Here is a 27690-nt window from a genome sequence, read left to right as displayed (position 1 = left end):
TGTTTAAGGGCGTCTCATTGTCTAAGGGCGTCTGTTTAAGAGCGTTTCATTGTCTGTTTAAGGGCGTCTCGATGTCTGTTTAAGGGCGTCTTGATGTCTTAAAGGACGTTTCAACAGTTTGAGCGTTTAAATGTCAGTTTAGAGGCGTTTCAATGTCTAAGGGCGTTTCATTGTCTGACTAAGGGCGTTTCATTGTCTGACTAAGGGCGTTTCATTGTCTTTAAGAGCGTTTCATTGTCTGTTTAAGGGCGTCTCGATGTCTGTTTAAGGGCGTTTCAACAGTTTGAGCGTTTCAATGTCAGTTTAGGGGCGTTTCAGTGTCTGTTTTAGAGCATTTCATTGTCTGTTTAAGGGCGTCTCGATGTCTGTTTAAGGGCGTCTTGATGTCTTAAAGGACGTTTCAACAGTTTGAGCGTTTAAATGTCAGTTTAGAGGCGTTTCAATGTCTAAGGGCGTCTTATTGTCTGTTTAAAGGGCGTTTCATTGTCTGTTTAAGGGCATCTCGATGTCTGTTTAAGGGCGTCTCGATGTCTGTTTAAGGGCGTTTCAACAGTTTGTGTTTCAATGTCAGTTTAGGGGCGTTTCAATGTCTAAGGGCGTTTCATTGTCGGTTTAAGGGCGTTTCGATGTTTAAGGGCGTTTCATTGCCGGTTTAAGAGCGTCTCATTGTCTGTTTAAGGGCGTTTCAATGTCTAAGGGCGTTTCAGTGTCTGTTTAAGGGCGTTTCGATGTTTAAGGGCGTTTCAGTGTCTGTTTAAGAGTGTTTCAATGTCTGCCTAAATGCGGTTCAATGTCTGTTTTAGAGCATTTCATTGTCTAAGGGCGTTTCGTTGTCTGTTCAAGAGCGTTGCGATGTCTGTTTAAGAGCGTTTCGAAGTCTAAGGGCGTTTCAGTGTCTGTTTAAGAGCGTCTCAATGTCTGCCTAAGTGCGGTTCAATGTCTAAGGGCATTTCATTGTCTGTTCAAGAGCGTTTCGTTGTCTAAGGACGTTTCAACAGTTTGAGCGTTTCAATGTCAGTTTAGGGGCGTTTCGATGTCTAAGAGCGTTTAAAATAGAAGGCATTGCGTTCTAATTAACACATGCTAAACATCTTAAAAAGATCAGATTTTAAAAATATTCTAATTTCTTAAAGGTGCTGTGAGCGATTTTAGCTGTTCTACTTCCATGAGACTGAGCCGTTGATTTAGCCACACCCCCTCTTTCCAAAACACCGCACTGATACCATTGAAACCGACACTAAGCATGTTCCCAGCTACAACACTGAGAACGTGCAAAATGATTGACAGGCAGAAAGCGTAAGAGACCGCAGTCACTTTTTTTGTTTGCTGTTTACAAAGTCTAAAGCTGTCACAGAGACCGGTGAGATATCTCACACTTATTTGTGTTATTTCAGAGAGTAGAATTTTTTGTTGCATACCTTTCCATAAAAAAAAATTACTTACAGCAACTTTAATGTCTCAAAACATCCGAGAGTAAACGTCTTGTATCATATTGACAGTGGTTGGGTAATAATAATAATAATATAATCAGAAATCACAATAATTGTTTTACTTTTAAGTTACATTCAAAATAACTTTTCTTAGAAAAATTTTTGGTTTTCTGCTCATTCAAAATGTCTATTTTCCTCATTCATTGTCACAAACTCTAAAAGACCCACATGTGAGTTCAATTTAAAATGTATTATACATACTACTTGAGCGCAAGTAATGTACTTAAAAGTAAATACTTTAATTGAAAATCAGTAACTAATCTGATTACAATAATTTAAAATGTAATTAATTTTTTCTTCAACTAAAATTAGATTACAGTAATTACTTAGTAATCAGATACACCCAACACTGCATATTGCAGATGAGCAAACAACCTAAAAAAAAATGTATTCTACTTGTAAACGCACATAAAATAGACATAAGGGTGGTGTACGTGTGCTATCAGGGTCATGAATATGCATCTTTTATCTACAACCAATTTCTACCAGGAGAAATAGACATTAAAGTAAAATAATTTTCACAGTGTTTTCATTAAGGCTTCTGAATTTTTATTTAATTTGTGTCCTGAAGTGCATGTAAACAAATCCTGAAAATTCAAGTATATTAAAATTTTTAGCCTCCTGCCCCTTTACATTTGGTTCAGTTTATTTTTATTTTAAAGGGGGCATCTTAATTCTTGAACAGCACCAGAGACAACAATGACCTATGCAGGAGAGAGGGAGGGATTCATTTGTTCATTCATTCATTAATTCTTATTCAAACTGCCAATGCATTTAAAAAACTAGCATTTACAGAAGCTGCGCGCTAATAAACATGCAAACACACACAAACACACACGCCCTCCCTGTCCACAGTGATTCAGGTCAGTCTGTGTAAACATTGATACATATGTACAAATGAAGTATCATCATTCAAATGTGTATAAAAAAATTCTGTCTCATTGGACAGCCAGCAGATCATGCATAAGTGGGCGGAGTCAGTCCTGGATCAGCCAGCAGTCAAGAGTTCAGCTCACTCTAGTTCTATGATGTCACAATGGCTTCCTCTTCAAATCCCCGCCTTGGGTTTGATTGACATCTGCACAGACAAAAAAGATTCGTAAATAAACAGAACAGCGACTACTCCCGAGAGAAGATGAAGCAGCAAACGAAAGAAGCATGCAGCCAGCGGGGGGGCATCGGTCAGCGTTTACCTGAGAAAGCCAGCTGCAAGTGTGGCGGCAGAGCAGCCTGAGCCCCTGACATGAGACCCTTTAACAAATCTGAGGAGAGACAGGACAGAGAGACAGACACATATGCACATGAGACAGGATGGAAAAAATGAGCATGTTTTAATGGGAAATGAGAGCAGATAGACAAATAGAGAGCAAAACCCAGTTTCATGAGATGAAAATGAAAAGCAGATGAGCAACAAGATGAATGAAGTCAACGAAGAACAGCAAAAGCAACAGGGAAAGCATGAAATAACAGCACACACATATACACCACAAAATATGTAATTCAAAGCGCTACCGTATGACGGGCATTCCAATACGAAAAATTGAAAGAAATGCGCGAGTTGGAGACGTTTGCTTTAGAATCAGTACAAACACAAGCTTATCAACTATATAGAAAGAAGCTGCTTTTTCTTGGATATAAAAACCTGCAGAGCAAACGAAATTAAGTTTTACAATTATTTAAAAACCAAAGCATAAACAGTTGTTGAAAGGGCAAAACATTTGCAATGTGTCCGCCCAGAGTCATCACACACACCAATCGTGTCAGTGATCAGTAATAAAATGGAGAAAGGACCTGCTAATGCTATTTGATCTACAAAACAAGCCTAGATGAAACTTGTGACATAAATCAAGTATTTTTCAGCCTAAGTAAGGCTCATTTTAATGACAACACAAGATGTTTTTGTCTTCAAGCGCTTTTCATGTGGAGTTCAAAGCAGCACTTGACGCTGGCGTTTGACGACTTGACACAAATCATGAACGCAGCCTCACGATTGCTGTAACAAAGCGGATAGCCAGAGTTTACCGGCAGATTAATATTGTGGAGGATGAGAGTTTACGAGATTTAATGCCCATTGCAATGAATACATAATATAAAAATGGGGAAACGAGTTCTTTCAGTTAGTCAAACTCCCACTTAGACTTTGCGAAACGTTTACGGCTGCAACTAAAGATGATTTTGATAATCGATTAATCTTTGATTATTTCTTCGATTAATCGGATAATTTTATTTCCTGTATTTTATTTAATTGTGATTTAAAAAACAAAAAAAACAAATGATAAAGGGTGTAAGGATTTGGTTTGATTTTGTTGTAGCCATTTTATGAAAGTGAAAAATGTGTGGTTTATTTGTATTATTATTAGTTGTTTTTTACATTTATAATTGTCTGTATGTTCGTCATTTGTATAGTACCTGTTGTTAGTAGATGGGTACTTGCATCACTGCTAATGGGGCAGGTGGAGGAAGTTGAAAACGGTAAATGTGTGGATGTGAGGGAGGAGGTTACATACGATTTTTTTGACCACTTTGTTATTTGAATTGTCTTTTTGTTTCATTTGAGAAGTAATTTGAATGACGATTTTATACTCGCACAAAACTTTGAACAAAGCCTGAATCATGAAAAGTCTGAATTTTTTATTACTATTATTATTTTCAGGACATTTGCAAAATAGTTCCTTTTAATTGTCAAACTTAAAAAGTGCTGTTCATTAAAGAATAAAAGGATTCATCAGGGATGGAGTGGGACCAAAAAAATAAATAAACTAGACGGCATTGGTTGACACCAGAATAGAAATAATAATTCTGCCCATATGCTTGTACACTGATTATATTTTAAATAAATACTGGAAGTTTTAAAATAGTATCATCACTGATGACATGTTTTTAAAGTATTATTTTCAAAAATAAATGTTTAATGGTAGTGTGCTTATCCAGTCAAATAATATTTGCCCAAGTATAAATTTACAGGTGAAATCATTACATTTGGCACTATCAGGACTATCAAATATCAGGACCCATTGCATTATTATACATCATTTTCAGCATTATATATAGCTTAATATAGTAAACGCAGTGCAGATTCACTCTCGCGCTGAAAAGTCTCATCCCGGTGTCATAATCAAATGATCTGACGTCATAGCGATTCCATTGGCTCATAGAACTCTTAATGAGGAATATATTCACTGCCTGAGAAGAAATCATACAAAATCCTTTCATATGTCAATATGACATTTGATGACTTTTATATCGTATGTTACACATAATAGTAAATTAAACATTTCTTGTTCTGTTTGTTTTTCAGACAGAATTTAGCTTAATTTAGGCAAGCAATGTGCCACAATTACTGAACCACAATATTACAAAATATTTGACATATTTACACACCTTACAATCATATATATATATATATATATATATATATATATATATATATATATATATATATATATAATGTGTGCACACCAGCAATTATGATGGAAAAATAATTGTGTCCTGAGCAGGTTTGAGAACATTTAATAACATTTAGCTAAAACCAACTTTCCTAAAATATGTCTTTAATGCATGATTGTTTTTTTAATAAACATGTTAATTAATTATGTGAAGCCAGTCAAGTTACTGTCATATCTTTAGTGCTTTTCACCGTTTCAAAGCCATCGCGATAAACAGTCACCCCCCTTGGGACTCATTTGATTACGACACCGGCGGTGCTCATTGTATTACATGCGCTTACATGATGAGAAACGATCTAAAACACTTCAAAAACCGCACACTCTGAGACACTGACATCCATGAAAGCTGCACGATTGATTACATTGAAACTGAAATCGAGATATTATGTTGCACGAATTTAATCAATATGATGGCGCTCCCTTTCTCCATTGCGACCGGTTTGATTGATGTGCGCGCTCGCCATGTTTTTCCACTCCAATTTGTCTCCGTCATTTTTCAAACGAGTTTCATCATGCAACACATTTTCACGGGGCTGTAAACCGACTTCACTGACGGAGCTTCTCCGTGCTTGGCGCAAATATCCAACTAATTAATAATTAAATTAATTGTCGAACTCGATTTGTTGATGATTTTCATTAGCGATAATTATCGATTAGTTGTTGCAGCCCTTGAAATGTTTAATGTTACTTGAATTGGTGATATTTTAGTGCATTTCAATCTTTATACTGTAGAAGGCTTTGATTGGATAATGTTAATAAAGCATTATATTGTCACATTTTCTTTCCTAAGATGGAAATAAATGCATTTTGACAGGAAAAGTATATATAGTGTCAAATTTGAGCACTTTCAAAATCTGTGATTAATCGCGATTAATTACAAAAAAATATGCGATTAATCTCTATAAAAAAAAATTATTATTATTTGGACTTCTCAAAACTAACTATTTTCAGTAGTATTTAGATCACTTTTCCATTAAAAGATTTTATATATATGTATTTGTAATATATAGACCAAAAGCGATTAAACAATGCGATTAAATTTTCTGCTTGCATCAACCACCCCTACACGACAACATGGATCTACACATTACAAAAAACACACACACACACAACCAGCTCCTGAAGGCTCAGTTCTGTAGTTTTATGGTAAAAATATACCTTTAACCCTAAACAATCAACCCATATTTATAGAGTGCTCTTGAGGTTTAACGAGGTATTTAATAGAGTGCATTGACTCACTCTGAGTCAGGTTGAAGCCTGAGCTGCTGGGGTTAGTTGAGCCGCTGGTGGCCGTAGTGGACACTACAGATGGGGGAAGGTTCAGCAAGTTTGGAAACTGGAACGGGAGAGAGACAGGAACCAGTCCTCCCAATATCCCAAAACCAAGAGGCAGAGAAGGACTTGCTGATCCAAGCAAAGCACTGGAGGACGATACCTGGAGATATAAAAACACCATCATCATTGCTGAACTTAAAAGATACTGGCCAATTTACAGCAAGCATGCATGTTCGGGCAGGACACTATGCATCCCTATGGACTTCTTCAGAAGGAGAGTGAACATTAAGCCTGCGAAAAAGCAACTTTTTTGCTTCGTAGGTCCAAAAAAACCAAAACAAAAAAATCACAACCAAAGCTTTTGAGTTATGCACTCTGAACTGGCATTTCAGAACTTCTGGAACTGCAATGGCAGCAAGCGTGAGAGTGTTTCGGGTCAGATGTTACATTCATCGATCTTGTATGGTTTTTTTTATGCCTTGCATACTTAAATATTTGACTTCTGTTACATATTAAACATCGTTGTCTCAAAATGGAAACTTTTCACCAAGGTAACATTAGTAACACAGCAATAAACATATAACTACCATCGTGCTATTCTCTGGTTTAGACAGAATAGGGCTGGGTATCGCCTGGCACCTCACAATATGATACGTATTGCAATACACGTCACGATTTGATATATTGCGATACATCACGATATCATAACTTGATTAGATTACGAATCAATTACAATTCCAATTCATTTGGGCATATTTCAGTTATACACTAATGTCTGTTGAAGAGCGTGTAGCTCGAAACATCACATTTTTGTCTCTTGGCGAGCTCATTAAATTGATTTAGAAGTAACAGTGTGTCAACTTTGTTGCGTGCTTACGTGATATGAATACACAAATAGTCATGGATCGATACAAGTATCAATACATTATCATGAGAAAAAAGTATTGTGATATATCGATATTTGATTGTATAGACAGCCCTACGTCAGAACGAGACAAGACATGCGCACAACATAAGCGAACATTGATTAAGCTGCCATAACACAAATGAGTGTTTACATGAAGAGCAAAATCAAGGAATAATGGGCAAAAACCTGTGCTACTCATTTTTGTTTTCTTAAGCGGTTTATGGCCTTTCCCCTGATGAAGGTACACAGTTTAAGGCGTTTACATGACCTGTTCGGCACATTGTTTGCTTACGAAGCATAATCAGCGTAAAATCATGCATGTAAACGCTTTATCTAGCTGGCTAACACACATTAGGTTTGGTTGAAATTGTGAGCATGGCATCAGTTCTAATAAAGTCTTGAAAATTGCAAATCAATCCGCAATGTTTTGCTTTGTATGCCATCTTTTTTGTAAAGAAAACCTAACATTGATTGAAATACATTTTAAAAAAATACAATATATAATTTTTTTGTGGTGAGGCCAGTGAAAATCTTAACTTTGCCTCCCAAAAGAAAATTATATTGTTTACTTAATGCATGATTTGTTTTACACATAACTTGAGCTAATATTGCCATTATGTTCATGCTATATAGCTATAACTGTCCCCCCAGCTTAGTCTGGTTTCTACCAAGATTTTCTTCTTTCTTTCTTTTTTCTCCACTAACTAACATCTTACGAAGTTTTCGTTCCTTGCTACAGACACCATTGGCTTGCTCACTGGGGGCCTGAAGACAAAAACATTAAGGCACGATTTTCAATAATGTTTTAAAAAAAAATTGCTCAATGGGGATTTTTAAGATATTCAAAGCATTACAAACACTACAGTATGATTTTCTGTACAGCTGCTTTGAAACTGTGTATTCTGAAAAGTGTTACACAAATAAAAATGACTTGACATATTGAATACCTCTTCTGGGAGGAAATGCAATTATTATGCAAACTTTCTCAGAAACTGACAAAAATTGGCATTGCACTTGAATTTTCGTCAGCAATTCGCATTGCTTTTTTTTTATATCAGCACTGGTGTAAACAGCCATTAGTCGGAATATGTTCACATGACAGGACAGAGCTAGAATGATTCAAACCTGTGCAAGCTGAGAAGCGGTTGCCGTGGAAACTGACGTGATTGTCTTCACCCCTTGACTGGCCCCTCCCACTTGTCTGTTTCGCTGGTTGTGATTGGCCGTCCCTGTCACTGGTGATGCGCTGGTCGCCGGTTGCTTGCTAACAGATGAGGTTGTCGTGGTGAGGCCGGAGATGTTGTTGCCCTGAGATGAATTCTTCCGCCCCACGGGGGAGCTATAACTGCCCCCCGAGAATCCCCCTGCGTGGAACCCTGGGCTCTTGGCGGTGTGCTGGTGCATGCTTGGTAACGTGGGCGGTCTTGGCACAGGAGTCGCAGTGGGCGTGAGTTTGATGATGGGCGAGTTGGCGTTGTGGGGCGACTTGGTAATGGTGGCCTGCATGGGCGTGATGAATCCAGGCTGGTGCTGGATTGGTTTAGGTTGCGAGGGTGATGGCGAGTCACGAGGCGGGTTTTTGGCTTGTGACGGTGAGGTCAGATGGAAAGGCTGGACGGTTTTAACGTTTAAGACTGAAGGCGAGGAAGAGGTCAGAATGGTGTGCGTCCGCGACTGTGGCGATGAGCTAACGGTATCCAAACTGCTCATTCGACCACTGGCATTATTGCTGGTTTTAATGAGACCCGTTGGCATGGCCACGACAGTTTTGCCTGCCAAAATCTTCTGAGGGGCGTGAAGAGGCGAAGCGGTTGGTGGTGGGCGTGGTTTTGGGGGAGAGGGCACGGCAGACACACCTGACTTAACACCTGCGATCATGGCAGGTCGTTGGGCGGGAATAACCGAATGTCTCCGTGTTTGCGATAGTACGCCCTCACTGCGGACGGACGGAGATGCAGAGGATGAGATGATCCTTGGAGGAGGGGGCAGGGAGGTTTTTTTCGGTAGGTGTGGAGACACGTGCATTGACGACGGAGCGGTTGGTTTGGGCGTGTCTGTGGCCGGGGGGCTGTCAGACTGAACCAGACCTTTAGCAGCACTGCTGAGCATTGCTAGAGCCTGAGAAATGGAGTCCAGTGATGGAGGGGTCAGATCCTCATCAAGAGAGTCCGAAAGACAGATGGGCTCAGGAGGGGAAGGGACACGCTGTGGGACAGATGTAGGAGGAGGTGTGTCATCGATAGAGACAGCCGGTCGCTGGAGCACACCACTATCCAGAGGTTTGGGTTTAGCTTTTGGAGTAGGTAACACCCTTTTCTTCACGCTGAAGAAAAAAATGAAACAAACCATTAAGCTTCACTGCAGTTCTAGCTGTCAGACACTCATACAGCAAGGACAAAACATATGACTGTTGCAATATGTAGTATACCCTATACGCATTCATATGCACCGCAGCAAAATTATGATCGCAGATGCTGAAATTTCACATGGTTCATTAATATGCTTGACGTAATGCTTGTTAAGCCTGTTCGAAAACGGACAACAGGGAAAAAACATAATTTATAAGCGCTAAATATGCTTCTCATCTACAACGCGATATCATCGCGGAACGATTTAAGCTTGATTTTCGCACACATTGTCGGCGCGAGCCATCACGGAACCTCTCGTGACAATTATCTATTCTGGTGCGAACGCATCAGGCGTGCAGGCTTCTCTTGATAGCGCGGTGCAGACCACAAAACTGATGCAAACTAGAACCCGACCGCTATGGGATTTTTGAGACCAATACCGATTTTAGAGAGGAAAAATTCACAGATTACCGATATGGTGACCGATATAGCTAATTTTTGAGCTGGAATGAAAACAGACCTTTTCTATGTGGATTGTGCACCGATATGACTATGCAAAAGGTACTCAGAAGGCTGCTTTCTTAAACAAATATTTTTATCAAAGAACATTTGAAATTATTATTACACACTGTCAACAAATTCTAGAAATGAACACTGAGAAAATAAAGAATAAATACAAATAAAATAAATAGCTAAATAAACATCAGGGGCCGGTTTTTCTTTTTAAAATACACATCATCGTTACTAAAAATGTATCATGATTTTTTACAGTAGTAGCAGTAACTGTTTTTTGTGTTTTCTGACAAAAAAGTTAGTTTCATATCAAATAATCTATTAGGTAGAATCTATTAGACCTCATTTTTATTGCATTGGCAAGACTTACAAAGTTTTCCCCCGTGTAATATTTTCTGTTAGAATGATGTTTGATATCCGGAAATAAACGGGATAATAAATATAACAGGTTGTGACTCCAGCCAGGTCTCTTAAGCAACCAAACTGGCCCGGTTGCTAGGGAGGGTAGAGTCACATGGGGTAACCTCCTCGTGGTCGCTATTATGTGGTCCTCGTTCTCGGTGGGGCGCGTGGTGAGTTGTGCGTGGATGCCGCGGAGAATAGCGTGAAGCCCCCACATGCGCTATGTCTCCGCGGTAACAAGTCACGTGATAAGATGCAGGGGTTGATGGTCTCAGACGCGGACGCAACTGAGATTCGTCCTCCGCCACCCGGATTGAGGCACTAGGACACCATGAGGACTTAGAGCGCAATGGGAATTGGGCATTCCAAATAAAAAATAAAAAAAACAGTTGAGAACCACTGGTGTAGTGATTCAGTAGTGTTGATAGTTGTTATACTTGTATATTCTGTTAAAAAGGTTTATCTATTTGTATTTGTTTAATATTTAACAGTTATTACTACAGCTATCTGGGCTTCAAGAGCCCTTCAAGTGTCAAAAGTTCTTAGTAAATAAACACACGAGAAGTTGAACGTGAATAACCCATTTATAACTTTTCTAAGGTTGTTTTAAGATATTTCTCCACCGATGCACTTAAATACGGGTCTGGCGTTGCGGGCTTGTGGGGGCGCATGCACACGACAACTGCAAAACAAAAAACACGAGGAAACGCTTATGTATAATCCTATTATGTAAAATTGAATGGATCTATTCTCAACATCTATTTGGCATTGAGACCTAACCCCTTTCTATGCAACCCCTGTACATGTGAGGCTTAAAATAGAGCTGAAAATCACAAATTCCATACAGTTGTTTGTTTGTTAATGATTTAACACCATGCCGGCTTCCATGGCTATTTACATGGCAAAAAACAAGCTAAGATTTTATTAAAAAGGTATAACGTCATATAAGGCCTATATAAGGGTTTTTTCTTTTTTTTTCTTTTACAATTTTATCCCCTTTTCTACCCAATTTGGAACGCCCAATTCCCACTACTTACTAGGTCCATGTGGTGGCGCGGTTACTCACCTCTATCCAGCCTCCGCTTCGGAGACCGTCAATCCGTGCATCTTATCACGTGACTCGTGCATGACACCGTGGAGACTCGCAGGATGTAAAGGCTCATGCTATTCTCCGCGATCCACACACAACTCACCACACGCCCCATTGAGAGCGAGAACCCTTAATCGTGACCATGAGGAGGTTACCCCATGTGACTCTACCCTCCCTAGCAACCGGGCCAATTTGGTTGCTTAGGAAACCTGGCTGGAGTCACTAAGCACGCCCTGGATTCGAACTCGTGACTCCAGGGGTGATAGTCAGCGTCAATACTCGCTGAGATACCCAGGCCCAAGGTTTTTAGAATTTATATTTTGGATGAAAACTGATGCAGGACTGACTTTCGACAAAATCTTTTAAAAAGTGTCAGCTGAATAGGCACATAATGGTGGTTCTTCACCTGATATTGAAAAGTTGTGGAAGCCATATTGTGGCAAAGTTTTAGGAATTAGAAAGTAGAGGAAAAACTCACGTGTTTCCAGTGAGATGACCGTGAACCATACGGCTCTCTTTAAACAACATCCTGTAAAAAGAGAAAGATATGCCCCAAAATGTGAATTCCACTCAACCTGATTTAACTAGAAAATCCACATCACCCATGCAGGTCGTGGTCAAATGATGTAGCAGGTCACATAGGAAAATATAAATCCACAAATGATGAAATCAGAGATTACTGATGCAGTCTTGAGTGTTCAAGAATGTGCAGTGTGATACACACCTGGCCTGCATCCAGCCTTTGGGCCAGAGCGGCTTGACCTCCGTCTCCATGAAGACCTTCAGGTAATCTTCAGGTGAGAGTGAACTTTGACCCTCCAGCTCATAACAGCCCAACTTCACACGCACTAGATTACACAGCAGAGTCCTGCACACATCATTTTTTATTTAGGAGATGCTTTCTTAACTGCAAGTGTTTTTTACAGCATCTTTACTGCAGGAAGAACTTCATCCAACCCTTTTTTACATCTTTAAAAGGGTCACAATAGTGTCTGATGATTGTGTGTGTTAATGTTGATCAAACTGCACTACTGAAGTTTCACCTGAGTTTGTCGTCCCACACAAATTTCTTCCTGGGTCCCATCACTCTTCGTCCAGGCTTCTCCTCATCTTCCTCCTCTGAGCCATTTCTCTCGCCGTCCTCAGACTGCTGCCTGCACACACACATTTAAACACAGTGTGTGCTTCACTTTGATAATTACACCCTCAAAGGCTTTGTTCCCAAATCTGATCCATTCATCAGCATTTACTTGGCCTGGTTTGCAGAACTGAACTGCTATTGATGATGTACTTTTTCTAACTCAATGTAATCGTTTTGTCAATGCAGGCATTCGAATCTGTTGCAGCTGTAAACACCAGTTCAGACTCTTACTTGGCTACTTTGGCCATGCAGTCCATGTTGTAGCGTGCAATCTGCTCTGGCATGACGCTACAGACGGCCAGTTTGAGTTTGAGCAGCGGCGCCTTCAGTCTGTCATCCTGAATGTTCAGACTGAGTTTCTTCAGACGCTTCAGTAGAGCTTCTTTATTACATGGAACAAACGCCTCCAGATGAGAGTAAACAGCAGAACGCATCGACGCCGGCTGCTCCTGCACCTGCAGCTCGATACTACACAGAGAGAGACAGAGATTTAGTGACTGGAAGTGAAAAGCTTAAAATTAAAATGAGGTCGAGCTGGACTCACTCTAGCAGGATGTTGTTCATGTCCAGCGTGAAGAACTTCTTCCTGCCCTCAACATCAAACTGACGAGACGCCTAAAACATTTAGAAATCATTTTAAAGACACTTAAACTTTACATTTACGATCCCATTAATCAACATGAAATCAAAACTAATCCAGTTTACTTAATACATGTTTCCTGGTCTTAATTGTGAACATTTATACAGACTTCTGACTTCCAAATCTACATTTCCTGTTCTCACTGTATTCTCTCTCTTTTCTTTACATCATTCACACTCTCTTCCTCCTACACTTTCTCTACCTCTCCTGCTGCTGGCTCTCTCTCTCCACTGAAGTCTGCCTGGAAGGAAAAGATAACACACACTCAGAACACACACACACAATATCTCAATTGTGAGCCTTTGTACTGCAGAGCCACCTCATTTAAATTCAGTTCACAATTCATTGTGTTTTAACACATCATGGCCAGTTTAAGTGCTCGTGTGTACAGATGTGAAGCATCACTTTGAATATGCGAAATGGAGAATGAGATCTGCAAAGGAACAGTTGTTACGTGAAGGTCTTTAAAAAATTCTACTTTTGTGTTCCACAGAAATATAACAGAACATGATTTTGGATCGACATGAGGGAGTGATTCTCATGAAACCCCTAAAGAAAATGTGCTGGTCTTATTTAAGTTCCCATGCAATAAGTTCTGCGTTCCCTCGCAATAAGTTCTGCGTTCCCTCGCAATACTTTTTGCATAAGTTTTGCGTGCCCTCGCAATAAGTTGTGCATAAACTTTGTGTTCCCCCCAGTAAGTTCTGCGTTCCCTCGCAATAAGTTTTGTTCCCTCGCAATAAGTTGTGCATAAGTTTTGCGTGCCCTCGCTATACTTTTTGCATAAGTTTTGTGTTCCCCCCAATAAGTTCTGCGTTCCCTCGCAATAAGTTTTGCGTTCCTTTACAATAAGTTTTGTTCCCTCGCAATAAGTTTTGCATAAGTTTTGCGTTCCCTTGCAATAAGTTGTTCCCTCGCAATAAGTTTTGCATAAGTTTTGCGTTCCCCCCAATAAGTTCTGCGTTCCCTCGCAATACTTTTTGCATAAGTTTTGCGTGCCCTCGCAATAAGTTGTGCATAAGTTTTGCGTGCCCTCGCTATAAGTTGTGCATAAGTTTTGTGTTCCCCCCAATAAGTTCTGCGTTCCCTCGCAATAAGTTTTGCGTTCCCTTACAATAAGTTTTGTTCCCTCGCAATAAGTTTTGCGTTCCCTTGCAATAAGTTGTTCCCTCGCAATAAGTTTTGCATAAGTTTTGCGTTCCCTCGCAATAAGTTCTGCGTTCCCTCGCAATAAGTTTTGCATAAGTTTTGCGTTCCCCCGCAATAAGTTCTGCGCTCCCTCGCAATAAGTTCTGCGTGCCCTCGCAATAAGTTCTGCGTGCCCCCGCAATAAGTTCTGCGTGCCCCCGCAATAAGTTCTGCGTGCCCTCGCAATAAGTTGTGCATAAGTTTTGTGTTCCGCCCAATAAGTTTTTTCCCTCGCAATAAGTTTTGCATAAGTTCTGCGTTCCCTCGCAATAAGTTCTGTTCCCTCGCAATAAGTTTTGCGTTCCCTCGCAATAAGTTCTGCGTTCCCTCGCAATAAGTTTTGCATAAGTTCTGCGTTCCCTAGCAATAAGTTCTGCGTTCCCTCGCAATACTTTTTGCATAAGTTTTGCGTGCCCTCGCAATAAGTTGTGCATAAGTTTTGCGTTCCCCCCAATAAGTTCTGCGTTCCCTCGCAATAAGTTTTGCGTTCCCTTGCAATACGTTTTTTTCCCTCACAATAAGTTTCGCATAAGTTCTCCGTTCCCTCGCAATAAGTTTTGCGTTCCCTCGCAATAAGTTTTGCATAAGTTTTGCGTTCCCTCGCAATAAGTTCTGCGTTCCCTCGCAATAAGTTTTGCATAAGTTTTGCGTTCCCTCGCAATAAGTTCTGCGTTCCCTCGCAATAAGTTTTGCATAAGTTCTGCGTTCCCTCGCAATAAGTTCTGTTCCCTTGCAATAAGTTTTGCATAAGTTTTGCGTTCCCTTGCAATAAGTTCTGCGTTCCCTCGCAATAAGTTTTGCATAAGTTCTGCGTTCCCTAGCAATAAGTTCTGCGTTCCCTCGCAATACTTTTTGCATAAGTTTTGCGTGCCCTCGCAATAAGTTCTGCGTTCCCTCGCAATAAGTTTTGCATAAGTTCTGCGTTCCCTAGCAATAAGTTCTGCGTTCCCTCGCAATACTTTTTGCATAAGTTTTGCGTTCCCTTGCAATAAGTTGTTCCCTCGCAATAAGTTTTGCATAAGTTTTGCGTTCCCCCCAATAAGTTCTGCGTTCCCTCGCAATACTTTTTGCATAAGTTTTGCGTGCCCTCGCAATAAGTTGTGCATAAGTTTTGCGTGCCCTCGCTATAAGTTGTGCATAAGTTTTGTGTTCCCCCCAATAAGTTCTGCGTTCCCTCGCAATAAGTTTTGCGTTCCCTTACAATAAGTTTTGTTCCCTCGCAATAAGTTTTGCGTTCCCTTGCAATAAGTTGTTCCCTCGCAATAAGTTTTGCATAAGTTTTGCGTTCCCTCGCAATAAGTTCTGCGTTCCCTCGCAATAAGTTTTGCATAAGTTTTGCGTTCCCCCGCAATAAGTTCTGCGCTCCCTCGCAATAAGTTCTGCGTGCCCTCGCAATAAGTTCTGCGTGCCCCCGCAATAAGTTCTGCGTGCCCCCGCAATAAGTTGTGCATAAGTTTTGTGTTCCGCCCAATAAGTTTTCTTCCCTCGCAATAAGTTTTGCATAAGTTCTGCGTTCCCTCGCAATAAGTTCTGTTCCCTCGCAATAAGTTTTGCGTTCCCTCGCAATAAGTTCTGCGTTCCCTCGCAATAAGTTTTGCATAAGTTCTGCGTTCCCTAGCAATAAGTTCTGCGTTCCCTCGCAATACTTTTTGCATAAGTTTTGCGTGCCCTCGCAATAAGTTGTGCATAAGTTTTGCGTTCCCCCCAATAAGTTCTGCGTTCCCTCGCAATAAGTTTTGCGTTCCCTTGCAATACGTTTTTTTCCCTCACAATAAGTTTCGCATAAGTTCTCCGTTCCCTCGCAATAAGTTTTGCGTTCCCTCGCAATAAGTTTTGCATAAGTTTTGCGTTCCCTCGCAATAAGTTCTGCGTTCCCTCGCAATAAGTTTTGCATAAGTTTTGCGTTCCCTCGCAATAAGTTCTTCGTTCCCTCGCAATAAGTTTTGCATAAGTTCTGCGTTCCCTCGCAATAAGTTCTGTTCCCTTGCAATAAGTTTTGCATAAGTTTTGCGTTCCCTTGCAATAAGTTCTGCGTTCCCTCGCAATAAGTTTTGCATAAGTTCTGCGTTCCCTAGCAATAAGTTCTGCGTTCCCTCGCAATACTTTTTGCATAAGTTTTGCGTGCCCTCGCAATAAGTTGTGCATAAGTTTTGCGTTCCCCCCCAATAAGTTCTGCGTTCCCTCGCAATAAGTTTTGCGTTCCCTTGCAATACGTTTTTTTCCCTCACAATAAGTTTCGCATAAGTTCTCCATTCCCTCGCAATAAGTTTTGCGTTCCCTCGCAATAAGTTTTGCATAAGTTTTGCGTTCCCTCGCAATAAGTTCTGCGTTCCCTTGCAATAACTTTTGCGTTCCCTCGCAATAAGCTTTGCATAAGTTTTGCATTCCCACGCAATACATTTTGCATAAGTTCTGCGCTCCCTCGCAATACGTTTTGCGTTCCCTCGCAATAAGTTCTGCATAAGTTTTGCGTTCCCACGCAATAAGTTCTGCGTTCCCACGCAATACGTTTGCCATGGTTTTACTAAAATAACCATATTTTAACCTTGATATTCGTAGTAAAACCATGCAGAAAAAAACTATGGTAATAAAAATCATGGTTATTTTGATTACCAAGGTATTTGTAGTAAAACTATAGCAAAACGATGGTTACAATATGGATGTTACTATATGGATACAGTAACGGTTAGCCTACAACAGTCATGGTTACTACAACATTACTATAGGAAAAACACGTTTCCCGCCAAAAACTATGGTTACTACAGTCTACAATAATGGTAGCACTTTATTATAAGGTTACATTTGTTAACATTAGTAAATGCATTAGCAGAGTTTCTGCAGGTTCGAAGGAATGTAATTTAAGACTTAAGATTTTTTAAGGCCAAATAAAAGAAAAACGTAAGACCACTTTCACAATAATAATAAAACAAAAAACATTAAATAATTCATTAGCTGGTAAATACAAAACCACTGAGGCTACTTGGATGACTCTGGACATGTTTTTTATATTTTATTGTGCATTTATGCGTTTTCTTTTTTTAAATAAGTTAATACAACACTAAAACTCAAAGAATTCATTAAGAATGCACATAGCCTAAGTATGTAGCCTATATTGTGACCCTTCTCTTGACGCAATAGACCAATGCTTTGGCAATATCACCGCTTATGTCAAACATGGAAGTGGTGGCAAAAACCATGCGTAAAAAGTAAACTTTTATCGGATTGCATTTTTGAAAAATGATTCTGAGGTCTCTCGTTGACTGCTGTGACTTCAAGATTATCAACAGAGCTGACTGGACTGAGGAGATCATTTCAACTTTGCACCAAAGATTTATAGCGAACATGATTACATGTTTGTTGTTAACTCATTTTATTATAGTAATTGTATCTTTTGTATTTATGATGGTTTTGTGTCATACTTTCGTTTAATCATCTAATCTGTCAAATCTAACACAACAACAGTCAGTGCGCTTTCTGCCACCTCTTACTGCGCATGTGCTGACATTTTTGTAAACAAGAGGATTGGCCTATAGACCTTATTCACAGTAGCGCCATGTTTGATTTTTAATGGGAATGGAAATGAAGCTGTGAGGGATCGACTTACCATCTCTTTAATGGCATGCACGGTATAAATCTGTAAAAAGCTCCTAGAACCCATCTGATTTTCCACAACTCATGTTATCTGGAGTTTTTTGTCTACTGAGTGTCCTTGAAAATATTTGTCTGCAGAACAGCCCATTGAAGAGACTGTACGTCTATCCCATTAAAAATTAAATATGGCGCTGCTGTGAATAAGGTCTAGCATGTGCTGAATAACATTTATATATTTTTTTCTTGGTAGATACCTTTACCAAATACTTTATCAGGTAGTTAAAGGGCAGTTCATTTAAAAATCTGTCATCACTGGTCACTCTTGAGTCTGTATGAATTTTTCTCTGCCGTGGAACGAAAAAGGAGATGTTAAGCAAAACGTCTCATTCACTGTCACTGCATCTTGTTTTTCATTCAATGTAAGTGAATGGTGACTGAAACTCCCTAATATCTCCTTTTGATATCTACTGTATAAAGTCATACAGGTTTGAAACAGCATGAAGGTAAGTGATGACAATTTTCATTTTTGTGTGAAATATCTCAAGTAGAAGTCAAAACTCCTGTTACCTTAAAAATGGCCGTTTAATATACAAAATATTAAATATAGATAATATATTTTCATATTATGTATATTATTAATATTATAATATTTATATACTTATTATTGTTTTATATATTACAAAAAATTTAAAATTGACTGATTCAGATGGCAGAGAAAATCCCTGTATATGTCAGATCTAGAGAGATGGGGATGAGAGCTCCAACCTCGCACGCTTGCAAATTGCAGCGTTGACAGCTTTGTCGATTATAAGCAAAAGCGATAGTGTTAGCGCATCACTCACTTACAGAGATGCAAAATAACGCCATTTGCATTTCTGATTAACGGATTTATGAAGGCTTATACATGTGTAACATCGTAAGTTCAGTAAAAATGTGCTTCCCTGCGCGCGCTCACACTAAACTCAAGCGTCAGCTGCTAAACGCCCCAAAATGTAAGACCTCAGTAAACGAAATTCAAGCCTTCTTGTAATTTATTTAAGATATAAGACTTTTTAAGGATCCGCGGGTACCCTGATTAGGCATCATAACCAACAATGAGCAAAATATTTTTTACACTATTTATTCATCTTTGTTAATATTAGTTAACAGTGCTGGTAGTAACGGATTACATGTAATCTGGATAATGTAATCAGATTACAAAAATCAAGTGAGTGTGCATCTGTACTGGTTGCGTGAGCATGAATCTCTCCACTCACACGTGGATTTACTATATGCTTTTCATTCATCCAAATATTCTGTGTCTGTAGACGTGTTATATCGAGGAAGAAACAAACCGGAGTTTGAGGAATCAACTCGCCATTTGGCGGTAACGATTACAAAAAAAGCAGAATAATACATGGTTAAATTCATACTGAATAAAAATTATATTCTGATGATCGCCGATGAGACGTGAGCAAATCACATGACAAACAGTCAAATAAGAATATCTGTTGTGACTCACGTCTTCTGTAAACACAGTGGAAAACAGCTGCACAAGTTTATCTAGGACGCGGAGGAACGAAATTGTTTAAGTTAAACTGAGACAGAAAACTGCACTCACCACCTGCAGGTCCTCAATGCGTTTAAGGAGGGGGGCAGGTAGGCTGGTGGGAAGGGGTGGAGGGGGCATCAACCCAGTCTTCTGCACTCTGCCCACACCCCCCGCTTTCTGAGCCGCCGCCACGGACCCGTTCTCGCTCTGTCCAGGACTGGACGGTTGAGGAGAGTCCAGCAACCCAAAGTCCAGATCTCCCATCAACTCCTGCAGCATATCGTTCTCTGTGGCCCCACCCAGCAGTGACATCACCGCCGGGTCAGAGGTCAGGTCAGCCATGGACAGGTCGTTGCCGGGGGTGACAGCGTTAGTTTGAGTGCGTGCGAGTTTCACGGCATTCGTCGGGTTCTTCTTTCTCATCTCCTCTTTCTCACGTGTGAACCGGCGGATCATGGCTGCTAGAGAGAGCGAATCCTTCATCAGCTTCTTCCTCTTCTTCTTTTCCGGACGGTTCAGAGACGAAACTCTAACAGAACACGAGAGAGTGACAGAGTGAAACAGAGCCAAAGGAAATTAATACGTATCCTTATAAATCTTACAGTCGCCTCGGCACAGTCATGATTTGAAGCTTGATTAAACTTCCTGGCACTTGAAGCATGCGCAGAGCACTTTAAAAGCTTCAGAAGACATGGATTAAACTACTCGAGTCATACAGATTAATTTTATGCTGCCTTCATGTCTATTTTTGGACCCCATTGACTTGCATTGTATGGATATATTCACATATCTTCATTCAAATTTCTTTGCGTTCGGTAAAGGTTGAGTTTCAGACTGCATAAAGCTGAGTAAACGATGGGTTTAGGGTGAACGTTTCCTTCAAGAGAGTCAATTATAAGGTTTATTTCAGTTAGGATCCTACTTTAGAAGGTAGATGCCCATGTAGACAGTAGGCAGCGAGACATAGCTCGGTAAGTGAACATGGCTAATGTAAAATAAAGTGCTTGTGTTTGTAAACAAGTACCACACCAATCAAATGTTTGGGCAAGCTTAACTGAATGTCTTAAACTAAGGCCATGTTTACACTGATAAAAATATTTTTCTCTACGTTTTGGCCTTCCGTCCACACAAAAACTGCATTTTTGACCACCAAAACTGAGCTTTTCGAAAATGCTCTCCCAAGTGGATACATTTTAAAATGCCGCCTTGGCGTTGTAGTGTGGACGGGGAAGACGGAGATATCTGAAAAGGTATTTGTAGTCATGTGACGCAGTCATGTGATCCATTCACCCCAAAACAATCAAGATGGCGGCCCTCATTGTAGCGCCATTATTGTGCCTGTTATTCACTTTGAGAGCATTGTGACAAGTGGAGTGGTGGTGGCATAGTGTCTAAAGCACAGAACTGGTAAGCAGAAGGTTGCCGGTTCGATCCCCACAGCCACCACCATTGAGTCCTTGAGCAAGGCACTTAACTCCAGGTTGCTCCAAGGGGACTGTCCCTGTAATAAGTGCACTGTAAGTTGTTTGGATAAAAGGGTCTGCCAAATGCATAAATGTAAATGTATTAAAGATAAATAATACTTTGTACAACCATCACAATGCAGTCCTTCAAAGGCAAACCAAAGTTTACTCGAAATTGCTGTCCGGCGACGAAACACGAGGACTATTGCATTTCAGCTCGTACGTGAAATGGTGATTTTTCACATGCATAGTAAGGGGATTTCAGAGTTTTCGTACATCTAGAGAAACTTGAGGAAAATGCTTGAAAACGGCAGTGTGTAAGGAGAGCGTTTAGAGCGTTTTTGCCCAAGTATGAATCTCTCAAAAACACTAAAAAGTATTTATTTTTTAACAATTGTCCAGCATACACGTGAACTCCTCCAATACTGTTGAAAAGCTTCTCAGGATGCACCTCATGATGTTACTTGAGAGAATGTACAGTAAGAGCAGAGAAGATTTTTGATGTTTGTGACAGTAAATGAATCCTGTTTTCTGTCTACGCTCACCCTGGCTTTGGTACTTTGAATTTCCTGGTTTTTTTCTCCTCTAGACCTCCACCCGGCTTCTTCTTCCTTCTCTTAATCACTCGTTCCTCTCCATCTTTCTGCAAATCAGAGTTAAATAAAATCATCAGTCCACTGACTCCAACAGATACAATTCTAACATAAGCACCGATAAAACAAACAGATAGCTCAGTCACCCTTATATGGTTGGAGTCTTTTCCTCCATCTTCTCCCTCGGATTCAGAAGCGGCTCTGAACTGCAGTGTACCGGTGTTGATGTAGAAACCGCCCAGTTTAGTGGTCAGAGATGCAGGAACGAGCTCATCATACTGCAGAGAGACAGAACAGAGACTCAATTGAGACAGCACAAATGGTGTGGGACGAGCTACCTGCTGAAGTTAAACACTTAGTGTTAGCGGTTTGTTCAAATCATTAACACAAAGAGAAATAGCAGTATTGGTGCTTGACTTGGAAAACACCACTAATAAGAGCGGTACAAGAGATAATCGACAGTGAACTGCTCCATGAAGATCAATAAATTTTTCCCTCATACTCACAGCCTCCGAGTTGTCGATGAATGGATCAGTTTCATCATAGCCGTAACCGATATCGATGAGATCCTGCATCCTGTCCCTTCTTTTCTTCTTTCCACCATTTCCCTGAGAATAAACACAAGTCTAACTACTGACTCCACAAATCAACAAAATAAGCTATAAAATTTGACATGTACCATGATTAATACCGTAAATGTTTACTGTGCATACTAAAACACTCACGTTTGTGTTGGCACCAGAGGGATGTGCATACATATTAGGGATGTGCGGAACGACTAATTTCACTGACGTTTAAACGATAATTCTAGGTCGACTAGTCTAAAAAAGAAAGAAACCCTCAATTGTGTATTTATGCGACCCATTAAAAATACTTCCAACAGCCAAATTTGATGCTAAATTAGGGGCATTTGTCTGCGACATGCTTGACTTGCGTTATCATCATTGTAGGCTACATTAAATATAGAACATGACGTGCATATAATGAATCAACGTTAGCAAATACAGGCATAATTGAAAACAAATGATGAATAGTGCAGGACCAATAGAGCAACCCTAATAGCCTTACTAAATGGAAATAACCAAGTAAAAGTAAGAACATATTTAAACAGTCAGGACATTGTTGAAAGTATTTAACAGATAAGCCAAATCTACAAGAGAGAAAAAATGTGTTGAAAAGTTGTGTATATTTCAGGACATGCATTAGCCTATGATCTAATATGACATCTGATCGGTTAAGAACATTATATAATGGAGGGCCTGGGTATCTCAGTGAGTATTGATGCTGACTATCACCCCTGGAGTTGCGAGTTTGAATCCAGGGCGTGCTGAGTGACTCTAGCTAGGTCTCCTAAGCAACCAAATTGGCCCGGTTGCTAGGGAGGGTAGAGTCACATGGGGTAACCTCCTCGTGGTCACGATTAGTGGTTCTCGCTCTCAATGGGGCGTGTGGTGAGTTGTGTGTGGATCGCGGAGTGTAGCATGAGCCTCCACATGCTGTGAGTCTCTGCGGTGTCATGCACAACGAGTCACGTGATAAGATGCGCGGATTGACGGTCTCAGAAGCGGAGACAACTGAGACTTGTCCTCCGCCACCCGGATTGAGGTAACCGCGCCACCATGAGGACCTAGTAAGTAGTGGGAATTGGGCATTCCAAAATTGGGGAGAAAAGGGGTTAAAAAAGAAAAAAAAAAAGAATGTTAAACAATAAAAGTTACGATGTAAAAAAAATAGGCCTGTGAGAAATGTACAGTAAAACTAATGTATTGTTCTAAACATGTCATGCACACAGAATAAAAGTGTTTATCAAGTTAAGCAGTCGGCACGTTGTTGAAAATAGCCTTCTTGATCATTTGCATACCTAGCCTAAAATAGTCATTTTCTAGTTTTTGAAAAACAAAATTAACTTGTCAACAAGGTCCGATTAAAAACAGGACCTGACTCACCGGAGGCGATTAACCTGCGCTTGAAAAAGCCCGCTCTGCGGGAAAATAACTTCCAAGCATGCACAGATTTAAACACCCAAATGTAAAAACATCCATAGGGACTTGCAAGTGAACGTTTCAGAAATCCACTTCACGCACCACCACCGAAATGCTTCCATAGCTACTTTGCCGGTCTTACAAGAGGACATTTTTCTGCGCTCCGCTAGTGAGACAGGGAAGAATCACGTGTTGCCTGAGGTGAAATAAAACTTTGTATGCTGCTCCAGATATCCTCTTAAATGTGCAAAATGTGTAAAAATGCTGAACAGTTTAATGGGGGAAAATATGTACAACTCGCTCAGGGCGGGTCTATGCTAAAACGGCAGTGTTCGTCAACAGTCGTGGGCAGGGCCTGTACAAAGTGACATCACTGCGAACGGCTTGTTCCGAGACAGTGCTTATTATAGGGTGGTTGTGTACACACACTGCCAACACACGTTTATGTTCAAACAACATGTAAAAGTGAATTTTGCATAATAGGTCCCCTTTAATGTACCTGCTTTATTTAGAAACATATCCAAACTAATAATAGACATTTCTGACAAGTTTTATCATTATTCTTCATTAATATTACAAAAATATGCATACATACTAAACTGCACAGTCAACAGCCTCAAGTAAAACTGAACTATTACCAATACCATCATAAGTACGATAATTCCGACATGACTTGAACGCACCATAATTATTTGTAGCACAACCTCCGATTACAGTGTGTTTTCTGAACTATGCTTCGGCATTTTGCATAACCTCAATAATAACGATACTTGAACATTTGTATCGGTTGACATTTCTGCCGGCATATTGTTTTAACCGGCAGCCTATACTTACATATTTGCTCTCAAATTTCCTCGCCAGAGCTTCAACTTCCTGTCTCTCTTTATCTTCATCTGCAAACGGGTCACTTGGGTCCAGAGCAGGTGTGAGCCCGTGAGGAACTTTCCTCGCCTTTGAGACACAAATTAAATAGGTCAGATAGAGCCAAAAGAGACGTTGTGTTGTAGTTTATCAATTCAAGTTCATTTACTGCACATAACTTTCAAACCGCAGATATACTGATCTGTTTCCACATTAGCTGTCTCGAATTTGTATTTTATTTTTTTCAGATGTAGAATGTTTACATGAGGAAAATATACTGTGCGCCTTTAAGATGCTTAGATTGATAGTAGAATGATTGGTTATCTTAAAAGAAGCCGCCTCACATCTCAGATACTTCTATAATTAGAGGTAGATCAACCGATATATCGGTTTTACAGATTAATCGGCGCCGATAGTTGCTTTATGGAACTATCGCCTGTCGGCAAAATTCTATCATTTTGTATTTCTCCGTGTTACTCTGCTGCTGTTATACTGTAGAATCCTCTAACACAGGCCACAGAGGTGAAATAAAACTCACTGAATATAAATGTAATAAAAATCTCTGACACATTGTGGGGACCACTGACAATTAGGGATGTCTTAAAATATGGATATATCGATTATTGATCGGCACGTTATTTTATTGATACATTTTTGAGGCATCGATTTATTAACATCAGCCTGATTTGTGTGCTTTCAATTCATTGTGAGCTGCAATCCATTCAATGTACTCTGACGTAATAGCTTTGGGAGACCACAAGTTGATTGCAGGTTAGTGTATGAAACTGGGGGTAACGCGATAAAAGTAACGTGTATTACGTAATCAGATTACTTTTTTAGTTACGAGTAAAGTAACGCAATCTTTTTATTTTAGAACATAATAACGGAGTTACTTTTTAAATAAAGAAACACATTGCTTTTGTACACCTCTACTGTCCCTGTATTGCAGGAAATCAGGAGTAAAAGTGTGCAAACTTTGGGGAGGAGACGCAGTGCATGATGGGCATTGTAGTTCTATGGAGGGTGAGGCCAGAGACTATTTAGCAGAAAGAGATGAGTCACTTCTATTTAAAAGAATGGGAGAAATTGGAACACCCAACCAAGAAGCTCTAGTGCACAACAGTTAATGGATGTAGAAAGGAAGTCCCGCCTTGCAGGTAAAAGAGCCAATCACCTTTTAGATACAGACATCGCCTGTCAATCAACTGTGCATTTCGTGTTTTTAGCGTCAACAACATTCGGTTGATTCATGTGTTAATACACACTGCATTAAAAATCAGTAAACGCGTTTAGGCAGAGGGATTATAAGACTAGCCTTCTCCTGGTCACGACATGATACACAGGGTGAAATACTCGCTCAATTCCCGGACTTATGCAGCCGAACTGCTCCGTGTTACAGCTCCTCGTAACCAGGAGAATGGGATGAGAAAAGCTGACTCTGGATCAGTGGCTCCGAACAATGTTCTACATCGATTGTGTACGCAGAGAAAATGTCTTAGTTTATAAAAATATTCTACATTTTTGCTTTATAATAAACAAGTAGTTTGATTCATGAAACAAACCATTTTTGAGACATTTTGGAAGCATTAAAAACGATTCCATTCAAGTTGTATCAACATGCGCCTTTGAAGTTGTGGCGTCTGTGCGCACCGTGGATCAACTCAAAACAAGCGCGCACTGTTTGTTTTATCAGGTAGGGTTGCACCAGCTGTGCTTAAGTTCTCACATAAGTTAGGACGTAAAGTTCACACTAAAGGCTTAGTAACTACTAGTTCATTTGTAACTAAGTCAGTGCTTATTTTGGTTGCACCACCTGTTCTTAAGTCAAGACTTAACTAGTAGGTTGTAAGCTCTCCGTAAAGTAACGCGCAGTCGCATAATATAACGTTTACCCATATTTATCCAATAAGAAGCCTTCTTATTTGTACACAGAAGTGTTAAAAAGCCGTGAACTTCAATTTGATCTTGTTACGGTTGATGTTCAAACCTTGTTTGCTCACATAACTGTCAGCTGTAATAAATGATATCCCCATTAAAATACGATACGTAATATAATTCAATTTAATAAATAGTATATTTGCCCTGTGTAAATAATAATATATAGGAACTGTATCTAAAACAAATGAGGGGTGATAAATAAATACTAATACAACAGGCTGGAAAAATAGACATTTATTCATTTTAATATCCTATATATATATAGGATACTAAACAGTTATACTGATGTTTATTTAGCTATTTATTTTATTTGTTTTTATTCTTTATTTTCTCAGTGTTCATTTCTAGAATTTGTTGACAATGTGTAATAATAATGTCAAATATTCTTTGATAAAAATATTCGTTTAACAAAGCAGCCTTCTGAGTACCATCGCATAGTCATATCGGTGCAAAATCCACATAGAAAAGGTCTGTTTCACTATATCGGCCACCATATCGGTAATCGGCGAATTTTCCCTCTCTAAAATCGGTATCGGTCTAAAAAATCCCATATCGGTCCGGCTCTAGTACTTTTATTACAAATGTAGTAGTCTTGGAAGTAATCTGGGTTCAAACCCGCAACCGTTCCGTCACTAGTTACACATTACCCATGATTGACTTGTGTTACTTACTGTAACTACTATGCTACTACTAAATACTAACTCAACTGATGCTTCTACCTAAAGTATCCTCATGTAGCAGCCTTGCTGGATTTGAACCTACAACCTTTCAGTTCTCTCACCAGCAAGTTGGTGTGAATGAGCTCGCTGTAGTTGAACTCTGCAGATTTCTGTTCGCTAGGTTCGGACAGGCTCAGGTTCAGTCGGACGGTTGGTTTGGGTTCACCGGGTTCCGTTGCTGGTTTCGCGGCACCAAACAGCCCAACAGAAGCAGAACCGACAGCGGAGGGGTTCGGCTCATTCTCCTCGTCCTCCAGCCGCCGCTTCTTGGACTCCGGCGCCGGTGTGTTGCTGTATGAGGTGAGGGTGACGAACGGGACTTTTCTCGGGTCCGCCATTGGACTCCCCGGTTCCGCTCGAGCCCGAACACACACACACGCACGCGTGCACGCGCGAGCTACACTCTACACAACGCTTTAATTCTGACACCAAACGAAATTAACCCCACGGTATAGAGTGTTTAATATTTGCTGACAGCATTCGGGTCGAATTTGTTCAGTTTACTCGAGTGTGAACGTAGTTTTTGTTTCTCTCAGTGAAATCTCAGCTGCATCTGTGGCGGCCATTTTCAA

The 27690-nt window shown here is 40.1% G+C and overlaps 1 protein-coding gene across 2 annotated transcripts; it reads right to left on the bottom strand.

Annotated features, from left to right (window-relative positions):
- Nucleotides 1–272: 272 nt before the first annotated feature.
- Nucleotides 273–27690, bottom strand: LOC127452200 (ubinuclein-2-like). 2 transcript variants are annotated; one of them, XM_051717498.1, is made up of 15 exons: nt 27181–27690; nt 24435–24551; nt 22125–22226; nt 21765–21896; nt 21571–21668; nt 19632–20091; nt 13157–13227; nt 12844–13080; nt 12515–12625; nt 12196–12339; nt 11950–12000; nt 8244–9441; nt 6176–6371; nt 2684–2752; nt 273–2568 (listed from the first exon to the last, which is right to left on the bottom strand). In XM_051717498.1, exons 1-15 carry the CDS (start codon nt 27454–27456, stop codon nt 2522–2524), a joined length of 3309 nt encoding a protein of 1102 aa, XP_051573458.1. In that variant the 5' UTR covers nt 27457–27690; the 3' UTR covers nt 273–2521. The 2 variants fall into 2 exon arrangements, with proteins under 2 accessions (XP_051573458.1, XP_051573459.1); XM_051717499.1 differs by lacking the exon at nt 2684–2752 and having other exon boundaries at nt 289–2568.

The sequence above is a fragment of the Myxocyprinus asiaticus genome, chromosome 14 (assembly GCF_019703515.2).
Source record: "Myxocyprinus asiaticus isolate MX2 ecotype Aquarium Trade chromosome 14, UBuf_Myxa_2, whole genome shotgun sequence".
Lineage (NCBI taxonomy): Eukaryota > Metazoa > Chordata > Actinopteri > Cypriniformes > Catostomidae > Myxocyprinus > Myxocyprinus asiaticus.
The sequence above is the reverse complement of the archived record's forward strand: the minus strand, read 5'-3'. Positions and strand labels throughout refer to the sequence as shown.